The following is an 18,889-nucleotide window of genomic DNA, read 5'->3' on the forward strand; positions in this document are numbered from 1 at the left end:
GATGTCTTATCTTCCGGGGTCAAGTGGGCTGCGTGGCAAGTGTCTCAGGCCTCGCGTGACGATCATTGGCTGTGGAACGACGCATCTACACATCACATCCGACCATCTGGCACTCTCCCCGTCATTCAATTGACCAAAGACAACCAGCAGTATGGAGTGTCATTCCTCCACTTTATCCTTGTCAATAATGACTGACTCTCATATTCTTTTCAGGCGCACCACCCAACTCCATCTCAAGTCTCCCATCTTACAGTTCTGACCTTTGGCGCGCTGGACCCACCAGGGTCCAGTGCCACAGACCGAATGAGACCCAGCCAATAGCCTTTGTACATCTCTTATTCTACCCACCTCACAAGCACATCGATCAAGTCCACGTCGCAACACATCTCAATGCATCCAACTCGTATCACCATTTCCGTCCACACGGAGCCGACCCTGATACAACCGTACCTGGCGTCTACTCGAGGTACACCGACCCTGAAACTTTCTTATTCGCACATGTCAACCTTCCAATACGAGTCGGTGCCATGGACTTATCATCGATCAATTCCGGCCGACACGATCTGCAGGGTCCAGCCAATCTATCGACGTGGGTCTTTTTCGATTTTGAACCATTGAGATCACCTTTCCAGGGCTCGTGGGCATGTACCAGACTTTTTTTTCAAAAAGCAAAAAAAATCAGGGGCCCTATAGATCGGCGACTATTATTGCTTTGCAGTACGAGTATGTACTCTACTTTTATCAGGCCGACCAGACTGTCGATACTTCTATCTTTTCCCATCCCTTCATTCCCAAGCCTGCTTGACAGTTGACATTCCAAGAGGAGCGCCCATAGTTATCCCACCATGCCGCGCTCCTCATACTATCTATTAGCTCTCCTGCTATCATTCATTGCAACCTTCCTCTGGTTCTCATCAAGCGTCAAATCCTCAACCAAAACGCCAATCTTAACTCTCGCATACGGCTCCTGCTCCTGTCCTCCAGGCTCCGACCAAGCCAAAACTGACCTCACACCCTCCTCGCCACCTATCAAACCATCATCATCTCTCCCTACAGGGATAACAATAACCTCGCCATCACCTATCCCACCACTCCACCCATCCTCCGACTCCACCCCAGAACCACCAACATCATACTACCTCCCCTACACACCAACAACCCAACTATCCCGCCACCCCTTCCCCTCCAAACTTTGGCAAAAAGCCGGCCCCAACGGCATAAACGAAGACCGCCAAAAAGACATCCAATCATGGCTATCCCAAAACCCCTCCCTGCGCCATGAAATCTTCACAGACGGATCCGCAGAGCAATACGTCCGCGATCAATTCTCCAAATTCCCCGACATCATCGACACATACACAGACCTGCAAGTCCCCATCCTGAAAGCAGATTTCCTGCGCCAATTAATCCTCTACGCGGACGGGGGCGTCTGGAGCGATCTCGACGTAACATGCCACATCCCCATATCCGCCTGGATACCGGATGCATATAAAAACGCGACGAATCTAGTCGTCGGTCTTGAATTCGACGGGAACCAATTCGCTAGTTGGACCGTCATGGCGAAGCCCAGATCTAGCCATATCGCCGCTGCGATTGAGTATATCATGGATGCGCTGGAAGATTCGGCTGAGCAAGCGAATACGACTATTTCGGGGTTGACGATGAAAACGATTAGTGATGTCGTTGCTGTTACGGGGCCGCAGGCTATGACGCGGGCTATTTTGCAGAGTGTTTCGAGGGAGTTGGGGGAGAGGGTTGAGGGGGGGAATGTGTCGGGCTTGCATGAGCCAGTTTTGTTGCGTGATGTTTTGGTTTTGCCGAATGCGGCTTTTGGGGCGATGCAGGCTGGTTGGCCTACGGATCAGGGACCATATTTGGTGGAGCATCATTATGCGGGGTCTTGGAAGAATGATCATGGTGGGGAGAGTGGGGGAGATAAGGATGGTAGTGGTGATGGTTCTGTTGAGAAGGATGGTGGGCAGGAGGAGGAGGGGGGGGAGGGCGAGGGTGAGAGTGAGAGCCACGGTGACAGCAGAGTTAAGAGTGAGATTCGAGAGAGGTGATTCAACATTTGGTTGTTCTTTACAGTCTGGGATATCCAGGCGGTTGCATATTATGGTCATAGCCTGGGTTTTGGACTGTTTGGAAATGGCGTTGGGGGTTTATACATTACTTCATCATAGTTGAAGGCGTTGGAGCTCTATATCTACTCATTCGAGAGCATATCTCTACTGTATAGGATAATCTTACAAATTATCTACCAAAGTCAATATCATCAAATGATGCATATCATGAAGATATCACAAAAGAGACGATTATCCCCAGTATGCCTCAACGTCAAACGATGACACTTCCTCGTATGTACAGCTTCGCGTCGCCAGAGTCAATATGTACCATCATGAATATACAATCCACCATCCCTCTCCTCAATCACACCTCTGCCCAACCGAAACCCCAAACGAAGCCAACGCAAGCGCCTCCTTACAATGCCCCTCAAACTCCCCAATAAGCACCTCCACCTTCCCCTTAGCCTCCTCCTCACTCCCCGCCTGGCCCAACACCACCATCGACGGCGGAACCAGCGCCCGCATCACACCAGCAACCCACTTCGGCGCGATAGCGTATAAATGCTCCTTCCCCTCAGTCGTGTATATCTCCCGGTGGATATTGTGGAATCCGCCAGCAACGATCTCCTCGTAGACTGTTGGTGGGGCGAAGGGCCAGAGACCGAGTTTGAGCATGGCGTCGATGACGGTGTTGCGCATTGTCGTTATCGCGGGGAGTTCCGGGGTGACGTTTGTGCAGAATGTTGTTGTGTCGACTTCTTCCCATTGGATATAGCCGGTTGGTTCTGTGGATGGAAGTTAGGAGGAGGTGTTTTCCTTGTAGGTGGGGATTTTCCAGGGTGGGAATTTTTAGAGAGTCAATGGAGTACATACTCAATAGTTCTCGTGCATTCTTTAATACCACGGTATAATCGCCTTGCTTGAGACCCGCCGTCAAGAGTCGGATGTGTACGAGATCGTAGCGCCCGATGTGCTCGGAAGGATATGGTTGCAAGGCATCGTGGACGGAAAGTGGAATTCGTTTCTTTCCGGGAACTATGATTTCATGTGCAGTGGGAAATTGGGCGGAGGAGATATCGAAGCCGTGTAGGTCGAGTGATGATGAATTCGAATTCGGGAATTTTGTCGCGAGATCCTCTAGCCAGATTCTGCAGATGTTAGTTTGCGGATTGTCCTCCAGTTAAGAAATCCAAATCCCAAACATACCCAGTGCCCGTGCCGATATCCGCGACCGCGGTAATTTCCTCCTTGGGTATCGAAGGGTGAATCAATTCGTCTCCGGAAATTGCCAGCAAAAAGCGATGCTGTTTATTGAGTCTGAATGCGAGACATGATCATCAGTACAGGAGTAGATCGACAGTTCCTAAACGGCCCAAACGGCGTGCAGAAAAGTGGGCGTGGCGCAGATTGGATGCCGAACTGTCGGGTCCTGGCCCCATTCCAAGTCCCGAGGAACTTTGCGACAGCTTGACAGGGGGGCTTTTGACGGGCCCGGCACGTTGGAACGAAGTGGAGAGGAAGAGTGGAACTCAAGGGGAAATTGGAAATAGGGGGAGGAACAGTAACGGTGTTGGTGTCAGGGCCAACGGAGATTCCCCTCGTGGGTATCACGGAATTTAACTGGGTAAAGAACTTCATCGAGAAAAACATACCGTTCGGTCTCGGCCTCATCTCGGCCTAGGAGGTAGATATTCTCGTCAGACGCGTGACTTCCCATTTCTTGGATTTGTTGGTGTGGTAAGAGTGATGTTGAAAGGAAGAAATTTCAAAAAAAACTGGGACGAGACGGGGTTGGTGAAAACGGGGAAATTGGAAGAAGTTATGAATTAACAAGGAAACCCTATATACTTTGTACACTTTATCCTTCCCCCCCCACCACTATTTTCACAAGCAATTATAATCTGATTCTAACCCAACCATCCGGAAAATGTCCCGAGAGGGGGGATCCATTTTTTTGATCCAATTCGTCGGGTCTCGGTGGCACAATGGTCAATAACCAATAGGTCGGTTCATTACCCCCGACAAGATTGACAACGCCTTGTCCCCAATGCCAAGCACCCAAGCAAACGTGCTTTAACACTTAGTACTTGCTGACCCTTTACCCCCCATCTGATCTATCCACTTTGCAAGGCTGCTGACGTGGTTGTTCGTTTTCTTGAGGCAACTATGCCCGCGGCTGAGGGGGGCATGGAATGACCTCGGCCCACAGCCTTGCAATCCATACGTTAACGCATTGACGGGTGTTCTGGGCCGAAGGATTAGAGTGATTAATTCGCTGCTCAATATGAAACAAGGACCTTAGCTAGCTGGGTAGCTCAAGCGGACTACTGACTCGAGATAAATGAGCTATCTGTGTTGAACTGGTGGAGACCTCATGCGGGGAACCGAGATAGGAACTACACATGGTGAAACAGACGGGGTATGGCGGACGGTACTTTGTTGAAGCCTTGAACGCTAAAATCCTGGAATTTAATAGCTCTTCCGACTGCTCCAGCGATCATTTCCAGCCTTGCCACTAGCACCCTTGGACATGATTCGTGCTTTGAGCCTTTGATTTGTTATTTAATCGGCCCCTATTTCCGTAACTCAACAGACTAAATCTGCCATTGACAACAAAAGCTCTAATATCGGTTAACGACACCCCTGCCAGCACTTCAAACCATAGAAAGGACCAAAAATATCGGCTTAAACAATAAACCAGTAGAAAGTCTTCACTTCACATTGAGTATACGCGCTTCTGCCGCCGCCGAAGGTGTTAGATTTGCCGAACTTTTGGTCGTTATCAATCTCTCACCTTGATCCAAGCTAGGAGTGGAAATCGCTCACGGTTTAGACCAGTGGAACACTTATTCCTGACGCTACTAAGAAACAAACACTTGCCACGATGCAGGGTTATAAATACTAGAACCCTGGGTTGTCATATACCAACACCATTCGCGCCAGAGACTAGGAGACGCCATGTGGATACCTCGCTGTCATGCCTCCGGAGATGCCGAGGGTGGTGTTTGATGAAACGCAAAACAGCCTGTCTTTAGAGTGATCAGAGAAGACCGGTTAAGCCATAGAGTGCCGAAAGCGAAATATAATAAATGATTATACGTGATAATGAACAGTGGATATAGCCAGTCTGCAGTCTTCAGTAGGCTAAATTGCCTGCACTAGGGTTAAGATTTACGGCTCTTTTCGAAATCAACTCGAGCCCCTGGGAACAATGGAGAACTTCTACCAGAGGCCGAGACTTTTGAATTCTATAACACTTTTTCATTGTTTCACTTCATGTACCAGACGACAAACAGAGATAATCGTCTGCCTCGCGTTTTTAACCTTTCACTCTCAGATGGCACCCTTTCTGTGTAATTCCTATATCATATCAGTAGATCGGGGATTAGATAAGGACTATAGATCTTTAGAATATCCTGAATTAGGCATGGTGTTCTATATTGATAGTTATGATATCTTGAATTCAGGATAAAGGGTTTGGGAGTGTGTTATTGGGACCGGTTGAAGCCACATCATGATTCTCGACCCTCGTCCACGGGCCTGGTGGATCGTTATCAAGTATGAGCCCACTGATGAGCTTCATATAAAAAAGCTATACATCAAGTTCTCACTGCAAGATGTTGATAATCAGCAGGGCTACGTGAAGATCAATTCTATTCAAATGGCCGAGCGAGCAGAGCATCCAAAATCCCAAAGACAACTATGGCTCAATCATAGCTGAGACACGGTAATCAGTACAACGACATGACATAAATATATACTACAATGAATAGCCAGAAAGTAGCTAACTATTCTTTTCTGGTAATCGTTCATTCATGTCCGGCATCTATAATGAGAAATGCTCTCCTCATATGGGAAATTCCTGGACAAGAAAAGACGTGATGATGTTCAACTCAATAATTCGGGAGGCTTTCACCCCGGATCTACAAAGGGAGACCTCTAAAGAACACAATGAAGCTTGTCAAAAATAGGAAACATCATTTCACCTATTGTGGGATTCGTAGGTGGTTTTACCTTAACCACCTACTTAAGATTCGCTGCCTTGATAGCATAACAGCCACTTTTCTACGCTCCGCGTCCACACTTTTCCTAACTGCCCCACCCCTGTTATTTGGGCAATATCCGTGGTTCTACAGTCATTTCCGGAAGGTGACCGCTATATGCGTTTGTTCCTTTTGTTAGAGCTCTACCCTACTGCCTTGAAGCTTGCATCAGGAATAATCTTCGTGGCTCTTGCGTTTTACATTTATACTCCGCCCAGCCTTATTGGAATAGGGGGGATTATGCTCGTTGGTTCTATGAGCCTACTATATAAGGTGTGTACTGTCCACTTATTCGCTGATTGTGAATTATTCCGGGGGTTAGTTCGGTATCTCAAGACTCCACGAAAGAGTAAGTGCTGTCAAGGTTGCCCATATTATGTTAAACCATCATTGACCAAGGAAAGAAATAGCGGCACAGACAGAAGAGTGGCACCACCAACAGCAGCAATTCCACGTAACTGACCCGCTTGATAAGACAAGTAAGTTTCGCCAGTTCTTTAGCGATATTTTGCTTATCTTTGTTAAATTCGCCGCCTATTTGGGTTCGTGATTCTTACTCACATCGAAGCAGGCCATGCCCCAAAGAAGTTTATTCTTACAGGATAACTCATCTAACTGTTAATATTTGCCCTTTTCTTTCGCATTTCCCCTAAGATCTGATCATGTTCTGTTCTCTTTCCAGATGATGTTACGATCCCTCAACATCCAAAGAAGGCAGAACGCCATTAAGAAAGGCTTATGCTCAACGCATAAAACCACAGTGACTAGGAATCAGAAAATTCTCCATTTGGAAACAGAATCAATAAAGAAGAATTCTCACCAACATAGCTCTATTTGGAGCTCCCTGGCCTATGCCTCCGAGATAGCACAATGGGCAAATCAGACTCCTTAGCTATTCTACGAAATCACTCCTTCAGCACTCTAAAATATCAAAACCAAAACTGGCATCGTGGCCGTCTCCAGTGTCCCCTACCTTCATCAAAAGTGATTGCCTAAATCTCGAGTTTACGAGTCTCATTTGAATTTCTAGAGCAGATGCTGACTATTCATTATGGGATATAGAGACTCTATGAGACTTTCTTAGGATTCGGATTTGAAAGCACAAATGACTAGGGATTAAGTCACAGTCAGGGATGCAAGCCAGCCCAACACGATAGACTTTAGAGAGCAGGTAATAATTCCGAGCATGAACTTTGGGCTAGTCCGGGGGACAAAAGACTTACCAACTGCAATATCATATTGACTTTCGAACACCCTAAGAGTGGTTTATGTGGGGAGAGCAACGAACCCTTATGGGTACGGGAATAAGTGATGGCCATCCAAGAGACAGTGAAGCCGAGTCTGGAGAAGAAGCCATGACGAAGCCTCTCACGATGAGGACTGTTTTGACGAGTCACTGAGTATCATGTTGTCAGAATCTTCTGTAGAGGAGCTGGCATCTGATGAAACAGACCCGCAAACCCAGGGCTTTCCATCTTGGGGGCCCTGGACCCGATGGACATGATTGATAGCTCTGTTCCAGGGACAATGAGCGAGGGGCAAACTGAACTTGACCCATCCCGAACACCACGTGTATACTTGGACCTGGGAGATTTTTTGAATTAACAGCACTCGGAAAGCATGAGCGGGTACTTTGTCGAACTCTTTGATAGAAGAACAATGAGATGACATCTTTAGCTACCGTAGATGATGACCATCTACCGGCTTGTACGATATATTTTAAGCCTTGATTCTATGATTCTTGTGATACGGGATTTTCTCGGCGGCTCATAAATTTCATAGGCTTCTTTCAGGTCTTTAGCTACATTTCATAATTTATCACGACATAGGACGAACAGAATTGAAGTCTGAAGATGCAGATATATCCATCATAAGGTTCCTATATTTACAGAAGTGAAAGCCCCACGCGGAAGTAGTAAATTAGTCTCGCGAAGTCGCACGGTCTACTAAAGAATCTCCATGCCAGTCTCTCTCCATTATGTCTCTCATTCAGGCTCTAGGCTTCCTATAGTGTCCAAAAAGGTCGTGAAAGAGCTGTCGCTAAGGGACTATACTCTCGCCAGGTTATGATGAGTGCTCGAAATATATAATCATGGCCATGGGTTCGCCAAACGCAAGCTCTTGGAAGCAGCAAACCTAGGCAAAGAAAGCTCGATTTTGTCTACACAAGAGAAGTAGAAGCCAAGAAGGGAAAGTCCCCTATATGGGCCAACAAACGTTGGTGCCGGAAGCAACCGACATAAGCCACGAAGGGGAGATCTAGTAGGAAATCTCCGGAAAAGGTCATGCAGGGAGGGTCCTACAGGAAGATTCCATCATTTACTTTAGACCTCGTGATAGATACATGGGGGCACTATAGTATCCCATGCCCTAAGCATCATTCATTGATAAATCGGCATCTAGGAAACTGATATTCATCCTGATTGTATTAGACTTGGCAGATTTGACGTCAACACTTGGGGGTGCTGGCTTGCGACAACAATGGATTTCCCAAGGGCACTTGCTGTTTTATCAGCGCATTCTGGTCTGAAATATATCGACGACCTTTGCTTGACTTAAAATATTCTTTTCGTTCTAAACGACTAATCAGTTTCACTCCTCGACCATGTTTCTATTTGAAGATATATCTCGGTAGGCCAATAGAATATTGAGAATGACCGCTCAAGTCCACCCTTGAAATTTTTATCATTTCGAGTCTGGATGCACAGCGTGAACACCACAATAAGCCTATTATTGGAGAGTTTGGAACAACTCAGACCCCAGAAACCTTGGGCCACTGCTTCGGGGACCTGGATACCTGCAGTCGCCGAGTGAACAAAGTATAAGCGTCGTGATACGAGCAACTACCTCATCGCATAACAAGATCCTGTCTGTCGGAAATCATCCACAAACTACATACTGGCCCAATTCGACTCGGTTTCAGCTCCCCGAGCTTATCTCTCAAACAATCACCACCCTACGCGATTACCAACCACTGGCATTCTCAACCTCACACGAACACAGTGCTGACAGGGTCCGCGCCCCCGCCACCAAAACCGACGTTTCATCAGAACCAATTACTCCCAATGCCAGCAAACTACCAAGAAACTCTAACCGAACAGCCAAGAACCGACGGTTAATTTCCCTCTCTTACCAGCGTCCTATCTATCTACTGTACCTATTACCACGAACCGAACTAAAAGGAAAAACGGCAGGTAACCTAAAAATAAAAATAGCCTTTCTACTATCCAGCCCAGCTGAGACAGCAAATAGCCCATCTTGCCGGGCTCCAATCCATCGGGGCATAACCACGACGCAGGGTTGCACCGAGGTGCAGAGAGTTCGTCCAAGGCAATTCCCCAAAACGGATAGGTTAGGCGAGCTGCAGCACGTGTGGACCACGTGGGAAAAGGCCCGGGCAGAAATCAGACGGGGGAGAAGGGAGAAGGGAAAAAAGTATCGTTAACAGGGGAGACAACCGGGGTGGGAGAGACACAAGGGCCGTTTCAGATTCAGGTTTGTGACGGTGCTGCAGCAGGGTCAAAGTTAAAAGTGGAAGGATCAGGCATGAACGAAAAGATAGCGAGAACCCCAGTAGAGGAGATCAATGGCCAATTCTAGGACCCGGTGGACTCGGTAGGGGTCTTTTGGGAATGGGGGCGGGGGGCACGGCAGATGTTCTGCATAAGCGAAGGGTGCAAGGAGGATCCCATTGCGGTAGCGTGGTGGGTAGGGGTGCGTTCAGTAGATCTGCCAGGATAAGGGAGTTGAAATTGATCTACGTCGGGTATCGAGATGAAACTGTCACAGTCTATACTGTGTAGATCTAGTATTGTTGGGAATGACCTAGTCTGAACAAGAGATTTGTTTTTACTTCATCGCCTGGAGGGACTAAGGACCCTTTGGGGGCGGAGAAACGGGCGCAGTTTACTAGTTAGGAATATTAACTCTCGTTCGCATAGGTACCATTATCGTTCAGCCCTTCTAGAAGAGGTTAGAAAATTAGATATCGCGATAAGAGAGTTGCAATTTACTGTCATCGTGAATAATCGAACTCGTTTTTAAGTTTGGTCTATATAAGATGGGTTAGTGTTGCGAGGCTGGGCACCTGATGTCCAGCCTCTAGGTGGGTATGAACACAGCATCTGGTAAAGATTCAAAGTACGGAGAAAGCTGAGGTTATGTTCTCCGTGCAGCTGTCATTCTACGACCTCTTACCCCCAAACTTTACCCCGGCAAATCATCATGCTGGGTGGATGGTGGGTCGAAAGCTCAATCGCAAATGCTGCTGAATCTGGGTAGAGTAGAGCTGTCACAACGGGACGCCTTGTCTAACCACCAAGCCACCCGGCAATATCCAAGAGAAGAAAGCATGGTAGAAGCGAGTAAGAGAGCAGAAAGCCGGGGCAGGACCATTTCCCGGATGCGGTTGGTACTCGGTCAATTTTAGCATCACGGTGTAACGTGGTGAAGAGAAGGGGTATGTGTAAATGCCATGGACCATAGTGAAATAGATCGGAGATTGCCGAGGAGGCATGAGTCTGTTTTAGGATGATTTTAGGTTGAACGAGTGACACGGACCGATACCAAGTTAGAAGCCGAAGGATACCGTCACCGCTATAAAGGACCCGGATGAGAAGCTCTGGGTGCAGAATGCTGCGTGTCATTGGGCTGCCCTGTCGGTCTAGCAAAGGGCGATGATGAAGAGAGGGTCTGCCCTCCCGAGGCGACGGTGCAGGAGAGAAACTGCAGGTTTCTCGTCCACCGCCAGGAACATTTTTCTAGATGGTTACTAGAACGGTACTACTGCACTTTCAACCAGGCATCCGGGGTTGAGCAAGGCCCGTGAATGGTGGAGATCCCTGTTCTGGAGGGGATGGGGGCCAAGGATGACGGTAGGAGGCTTGTCATTCCAGCGGGGACGTGGGCGTTAACAGCGGTGAAGATGCAAGACAGAGTTGGAGAATCGAGGAGAGATTACAGAGAGTACAAGGAGTACAGAGTACTTAGAGTAGCAAAGAAGGCTGAGGTACGACAGGCTGTGCAGTCATGTGCACTTTCCCCAATTAGGAAGAAGGTCTCTACACTTTTTCAGCCCTACCACTCTGACACTGAAACATATTTGGAATATAGAAAACTAATTATGATTTATTCTTTGTTACTGTTATTGTTATTATCGTTACATCCACTCACGTTAACCCGATCTCGCACTGACTACTTGTTCCATTTCCCCCTTACTGCCACTCACCCTCTTCTAACCACCACCCCCTCCACCAAGTTCGCTGCGCCGAGTGATTGGCACGTTGCCTGCACGCCTAATCCCCGCCAATCCCTCTCGATCTCCTCCAATGTCCTTCCACCATACCCGAGCCTCGTTCATCCTGCCAATCCCGTACGCTGCTCGCGTTCCCGATATGCATATACCGCATACGGCTTGGCTTGCTGGCACCCTAGCAACCTAACCAACGCAAGTTACCATATCCTATTTCGGCCCTCGTTTAAACAGCCCCCCCCCCGCGCCCTCAGCCATGATAATGTTCCAGAGTTAAAATAATACTAGAGAGCCAAGAAAACAAACTATCTGGGTAAGCACCTTGGGGCCAACAGTGCGCCGCATACCACCCGCTGCAGATTACGAGTACGCCAATCGGGGAAGTAGAATAAACGCGGACATGTGAATTCCACCGAGACAGAAAGACTCCATGTGGTTTAGTTTGTCTCTAGATATAGAATCACATTCATCACGGCCGAACTAATAGCAAAATGCAAATACTCCAGTCTAGCTCGGTAATTAAAATATAGTACTGAGCACACAAGAACTGAGCACCAGCGCGAAAAGGAGCCAAAAAAGAAACGACCCGACCACATAACATCTCAATCTCGCAGGTTCATTGAGCGTTACATTGGACGGGATTCAGATGAGACAGGGGAGGATGCTCCCGGGAGACCGGACCAGCTAAGCCACGAGGGGATTAGGGTTGACAGAATACGGCCGTAGAGTGGTGGAATGCAGACAACGGACAGCAGACAATAATATAACCAACTAACCACTAATGAGTCGAAGCTAATACTGTAATGGGCACATTCATAACCGAAATCCGAACCAAACCCAATCCTAGAAACGAGCCAGCATGCAAATCTGAATCTCAACCAACCGCGCCGATCCTGCCCAAATGAATAGGATGAGCTAAACCTCGATTGAGTACTAACAGACGAACCAACGAGCTAATCCTCATATGTACATCGAACTAATTTCCTGATTGACACCAACAGTTCAGTCCACGACATCTTCTATTTTATTCCCGAAAATACTCTTAGCCTTGTCTCTCTCCAGGATTTCAGCGAGCCCAGTCCCGACCCTGGCCCGGGCGCCTCCATTTAGCACCAACCACTTACGAACGACCCAATCACAAGACAAGCCCGTTTTGGACCCCGTCAAAATTGGGACCTGTTAGGCGATACTCGATTGGCCCCATTTCTATTCAGTGCGGACTATGCCCGCTGGTCTCTTGATTTTATTATTTGATTTTATTTTATTTCCGTGAATCTGCAAACTCCGAGTCCAGAATGGTTGGTGGCACTTGGAGGTTGTCTTTTTTTCTCCACTCGCTTCCCTTTTCCCCCACTTGCTATCAATAATGTCTAAAGTTCTTGGAAGTTGGAAGTTGGACGGCTGGGCTAGATGGGTTCTGGGCGCTTCCTCGTCCATGGTTTATCGAATAAATGACACGATAAACGTATGATGCAGAGATATAGCAATGCTTGGTATAGCAAGTATTCCCTATTATTGTATTAATTCTTTTTTTTAAATCATTTCGTTGTCATTTTCGGTCTTTCCCCTCTTTCCATTCCCCGCTTCCTGTTCACCCGATCGCAAACTCGGACTCCGGGATCCGATGTGGTACGTCATTTGGATCTCTCGAAGAAAGTTCCCGATTAAGAAATGGGGCTATTCGATTTCCATGCGAAGATAAGTAGAATATAGTTCAAAACAGCACATAGGAATGAAGTCAAGACTAACCATTATGATCATCAAGATCAGCGCAACCCGTTGGGTCAGATCTTTATCCCCTTAGTCCGTTGCCAAGAGACTGCACCGACGAGACAACGGAAAAACGTGGCAGGGCCCCCAGTTCTCCCACGGCCCACTGCGCAACACTAGCCTATTTGGGTCGGATCGAGTTCAGCTGGAGTGGAGAAAGGAGCGTACGGCGTATCTCCGTCCATCCCTAGCTGTCTCCCAGTTGAAAGGGGGGAGCGTATTAGGATACAGTACTGGATCACCGAATTGATGATAATCACCTAATCAATCATTCATCCATCTAATCAGTTTCAGCTCACCTAGCTAAATTAATACTACCAACTGTACTGGGAGTATGTAGCTATGACACCTTCCAGCTACTCCAAGCCGTTTCAAGTCTGATAATTCCAGTCTCTAAATCTAATTTGACCTGGGAAATTCTTCCAGAACTGCGATCTGGGACAGCAGCCAAATTCCCGTCACCGGTATACTATGCTATCCCTGTACGGTTACCTTACCTTCCAGTCTAAACCGAATTCTTTCCTGTCCTCTCTCCGTTCTTCCCTTCAGCTCCTGTATCCACGTGAGAACAAACGTGTTAGTGTAACCACCCTCATGGACACATTGATGCGTCCGCGCATTTCCCCGTTTCATCATATCCCCCCCTGGCCTCGCTGTGTCGTGTCTTGGACCAGTCAGAACGCCGTAGGCGAACGTTGCTCTAGCCCAGAATGCACTTTGAGCACTTTGGCACAACCCCGCGCACAGGTCTCCTATGTTGTTATCCGTGGATTTCCAGTCGATCGCTTCTATTCCTTCTACTCTTTCTATTTGATGTTCGCTCGTATATGTACGACATAGTTGACTCCGCCCGAGTTTTTGCCCTTTAACTAAGGCGCCGTAGCAAACATGTATACTCTCAACCCCACATATTTGATCTTCTACTTTAACCATGGTTTCGCGATCGTAGATGACTAAACGCCCCCGATAACTTAACCCATCCCCCATCGGATTTAGGAAAATTACGACGAGGAGGGGGCCATACTCAATAGGGCGGAAAAAAGAAGAGGGAGGGGGCACGCAAGCAATAGTGACCGGGGGGGCCGAAATCATGGATCATGAATCATCATCACAAATTCAACCCTGGACAGACCGGCAAGGGGGTTAAAAGGACGTGGTATAATGCAAGTGTAGAAGATAGTAAAATAGATCAATACTATTGTCTTTGTATTCTCTACTTGTTCATCGTCTGGCTTGTATAGTACCTAGCACGATGCGCCCCGTGCAGCCCTTCTGGGAATCCGAAAAACGTGGCCCAGATTGGTGGGTGGATGAGGGTGGCCCAAGATGGTCCTGGACCCAGTCGAGGCTGAACGGCAACCCGGATCCATCCCTGCCCATGCGCGAAACGCTCATTATATTCTATTTATTTGGAGTTTGGAATTAGAGAGAGTCACTTAAGGCGAGGTGGCTGCGTAGGGATGAATTGCAGTTTGTATTTGGCGAAAAAAAAATCATTTGAAATAAAATATAGTAGTAGAAGAGACGTCTTGACCTACTTACATAGGCTATTAGCTTAGAGGTCGAAGAGGACCAAGTCAAGATAATTTAGCATGATTCACTGCCTTGGGAATAGTCATGGCAAATCATGGATTTAAAAAAAAATAATAATAAATATTATTTTTTGGATAAATTTCTGGAAAAAATAATTATTATTTTCCTGCACCAAGCTTCGAGTCGACTTGGGCCAGAGTATTAACTACGGACGTGCACGGGTTTATCGCGACGGGGCTTAGCCCACGGCCCAAGGCCATGTCGTGCCCATGCAAGGCCCCAAAAGGCCCCAAAAGGCCCGAGGAAATCAACCCAGCTGATCGACGTGTTTAGGAGCCCCATTCTGTCAGTGAACTAATCCACTCCTCGTTACGCCGTTGTCCGAACCCCCGATGCTATATAATCAATCTGAACGCCCCCCCCTCTCCCCTACTTAATCATCTTGGTCCTTTTCTCGTGCCTTCTACTTCTACACCTATACACCTTTTATATACATTATATACTCTTCTTCTGGCTCGATCTATACATCCTTCTACCCCACTTCGCCAAACAAACCTGATACTATACACTATCACATTACCACCACGGCTACTGCCTATTCACAATGCATCGCTCCTCAAGTCACAGTAACAGCAGCGCTTTCAGTCCCAACGCCAACCCTAACGAGGACTGGACCAAGATCTCCGATCTTGCAGAGCGCAGGCGCATTCAAAACCGTATTGCGCAACGAAACTATCGTGAGTTCCTCGCGCAAACCCAATAATCTCGTTCTTTCTACTAACTACTTCCCACAGGCAAGAAGCTGAAGCGACGATTGGAAGATCTAGAGCGCCGCGCAGCATCTTCTGCTTCACCAGAAGCCTCACACGCTGAGCCAGTGGCCCCTCCCAAAGCTACGCCTAACAAGTCTCGCTCCAAACAATCACGAGCCAGCAAAGCCACCGACAAGACGCACACAGTACACGCACCAGCACCCGAGCGCCCAGCCTCGTACGAATATTACACAAACACACAAGATGAGCGTGGTATGTTCGGACAACAATGTACTCGCCAACTATCCGCCTCGCCGCCCCCAGTCTTCTCATACCCACCGCTCCCATCCTACGATACCTATCGACCTAGCTACGGGCAAATGCCAGTCTATCACACCGTCCCAAGCTCCTACAGCGAGATCTCATTCGCCGAGTACGGCGAACCAGTCCCTAGCGTGGTGCCGATGGTGGGCGCCCCGGGAATAGGCCGCAAGCCATACGACGAGGACATGATGAGTCCGTTCAGCATGAGCTACGCAACGATGGCAGGCATCGACCTAGTGCCACAACAGCACGCAGAACAAAGCCTTCCGGTACATTTCCCTCGCTAGTCTCCAAAATTCTCTCAAATACGCGCGACTGCAAGCACCTGTTTTCCTCTCTTCCTTTTTTTCTTTCATGGAATATACGATCTTCGACCGGACAACGAGAAAGCTAATATCTTCTGTTGTTTCTGCACGCAGGTGCCCTCGCTTTCTTACGGCTATACACATGGCTCTGCCCAGAGTCATGAACATGATCATCGAGCGGCTTCGATTTCGACTGCATCGCCTGAAGCTTCGATTTTTACGTTTCCCCTGACTCCCGAGTCACCCCCATGCTCGCCGCGCTCAATGCCGGGCTTGTTCGAGTATGATCTGAGACAATACTGAATTCGAAAATTCAAATCGGGGGCTCAGGGTCGGGATCGGATCAGTGCGCCGCCCCTCTTCTAATTACCATTTTACTTTTTGGGTAATGGGACAAGGACGCGTTACAACGGGCAGGCTCTGCGGGTAGTTCCGCCCTGCTGGGTCAGACCGTCTCTCCGCGCTTCCTCGTTCAGGGCTGTCGATTAGGGAGCTGAAAAAGAAATGGGAACTACGTTACGACTCTCCATTCTTTGTTCTGTCACTTTCTTGGTCCAAATCATCTCCACTTTGTTCGGTTCTTTTTCTTAATCTCGTTTACTTTCCTCTCTGTTATTTTTTTATTACTTTGTTTCTTTATGACCCTGCCCTGCGGGGACATGTGTGACGAGCGAGCATCATCTTGGCGTTTTCGAGTCTCTCGGCTCCTCGAGTCCTCTCTGGTATTTTTGATTTTTTTTCTTGGTCAAGACCGTGTATTGGTATACGGGTATACTACGAGCTCTGGTGTTTAACTGGGGGAAATGGGACACCGGGATTTTAGTCTATTTTCATTTTTGGGAGCGGAAGATCATTACGATTGATAACGGAACTAGAATACAGGAGCAAATGCCAATATTTCGCCTTTTTTAATTACCACCTTCTTCATTCAATACTACTATCTACAAAGTACCACAGTACTGCCTGAACTATGACTTTCTCGGTAATGCTCGTATTGACCACTTGTGTAGCTATAAATATTTTCGCAGCAGTTTGAGACAGCCTAGAGTGCTTTCCACCCTCCGCTAGCTTCTCCCTTAGGGCCAGACTCACAATAACCTTTCGATCGGCGGCGGCGATTGGCTCCATCGCGGGGACAAAACCTCCGCTTGGCCCCCAACCCTGCGGGATTTTCAGGCTTCCTACATTCCTACTCGTTCTGGAGTGCGTATTTCGTATAGTATTTCGAAATGCTGGTTACCTAGCAGACTTCTGCCTACTCTTTGGCTCCTGCCTCTGCCTAGAGGGAGATAGGCATGACTATAGTTGGAGAGCTACCGTAGTTGTGCTTTCTCCAACTGACCCCAGAGTGTTCTGGAGGGCGGAGGTCGGAGGGCAAACGCCGGGGCCTAGCAGCCTACTTACTTACATACTGTACTGAGAAAGTGGAGCGCCGAGTCCCGACGGATTGGGAAGTCTACAACATGCCGGATTGGGCATACGATGATTAGCTAAAATAACAGAATAAATCGACGTGTTGGTTGTCTAACCTGTTATATCGTAGTGAAATAGTTATGACCACAAGGTAACCCGTTTAAGCGAATCTCAACGGCGATGAAACATCCTGCTTTTTCCCTGTTGGGATGCTCGAGAGTGGGCATCGAGATCGCCAGGACTGACTTCTTCAGCCTTCTCTCATGATTGTCTAGTTGAATTTCAACAGATTGATTACGATTCAGCCCCTTCGAGCTTATTACTGCATTATCAAGACCCTGTGAGTCTTGGCTCTCTTTATCTTTCCGTTACCCTGCGTACGCCGTACAGCAAGCACCAGAGTTACCTCGTGTCGGCCGGACCATGTGGCCGACCGGAAACTACACCCGGTCCATCGGCAATCTTTTAGAGGATCGCTGCAGAAATCGGAAATGCCATCATGGCCCCGTTCCCCCCAGAATCCCCAGACTCGAACTGCTGCCTATAAGGCGTTGAGGCTGTGAATCATTTTTTTTTAATTTGGAATTAACCTTCGATTTGAATTAATATGAGCAGAATACGTCGCCCCTCTAACCGCAGACCTCCGACAAAAACGCCCATTCTATTGTAGCCAGGGTACATGGTCTTAGAGCACTGTTGGTATACCGTGCGGATTGTTAACCATGATTTCTAATTAGCAGATTAACTTCTCGGGTCCAATTTTCCGTTAAACCCCGAAAGCCGAAATCCCAAGAACTACACTAGTTTAATGATGTGATTCAAAGTACAGTACTTATACTGTACATACTACAAGAACCCCCTCACTTCAGCCCCGTCCTAAAAGAGCATAAACGCATACCATCTTGGGCGAAGGGCTGAACCGGCCTGACATGTGGAGAGGCAACAAATGTGCTGCGCCTCCCAAGCTGCAGCAACCCACGAGGGCGGGAGCTTTCTTAGCATGACATCGTACGGTGATTAGATGGATTAGGTGCTTAGCTCATAACCTATCACCGACCCGAAGACCCCTGGTATACACGTTGTACCGGCTAGCCATTGTCGTTGGGCAGAGGTACGACCCACTAGTATAGTTATAGTTAGCGCTGCGACCTGCTGTTCTACCCGCAGCCTGCCTAGTGCAGAAGGGTACTTAGCCCAACCACCCATTACTTATGATGTGGCTACCTTCTGCTTTGCTGCAGTAAACCCTGCAAGCCCCCAAACCCTCTTTGACGCACCACCCACCAACCACAAATCAAGCCGACCGCCGCAAAGGACTCGGATTGGCGATGTTCCGACGGACCAATACTGCGTCCGTGCCGGAACAAGAGCCGCCTCGAAACGGCGAATGATGATTTGGACGCTCGTTGGACACTATGCCACGAGGAGCACT

General features: G+C 48.0%; 3 protein-coding genes across 3 annotated transcripts; 2 read left to right on the top strand and 1 right to left on the bottom strand.

The window, feature by feature from the left end:
- Positions 1-845: 845 nt before the first annotated feature.
- Positions 846-2,063, top strand: N7496_003375 (glycosyltransferase family 32 protein; the record flags this gene model as incomplete). Its single annotated transcript, XM_056696306.1, has 1 exon — positions 846-2,063. One exon carries the CDS (start codon positions 846-848, stop codon positions 2,061-2,063), a length of 1,218 nt encoding a protein of 405 aa, XP_056558518.1.
- Positions 2,064-2,426: 363 nt separating this feature from the next.
- N7496_003376 (class I SAM-dependent methyltransferase) lies at positions 2,427-3,783 on the bottom strand (the record flags this gene model as incomplete). Its single annotated transcript, XM_056696307.1, has 4 exons — positions 2,427-2,851; positions 2,940-3,214; positions 3,273-3,383; positions 3,719-3,783. 4 exons carry the CDS (start codon positions 3,781-3,783, stop codon positions 2,427-2,429), a joined length of 876 nt encoding a protein of 291 aa, XP_056558519.1.
- An 11,484-nt stretch (positions 3,784-15,267) lies between these two features.
- Positions 15,268-16,026, top strand: N7496_003377 (bZIP transcription factor; the record flags this gene model as incomplete). Its single annotated transcript, XM_056696308.1, has 2 exons — positions 15,268-15,400; positions 15,458-16,026. 2 exons carry the CDS (start codon positions 15,268-15,270, stop codon positions 16,024-16,026), a joined length of 702 nt encoding a protein of 233 aa, XP_056558520.1.
- Between the last annotated feature and the right edge of the window lie 2,863 nt (positions 16,027-18,889).

Source organism: Penicillium cataractarum, assembly GCF_028827025.1.
Source record: "Penicillium cataractarum strain IBT 29864 chromosome Unknown utg000002l, whole genome shotgun sequence".
Taxonomy (NCBI): Eukaryota; Fungi; Ascomycota; class Eurotiomycetes; order Eurotiales; family Aspergillaceae; genus Penicillium; species Penicillium cataractarum.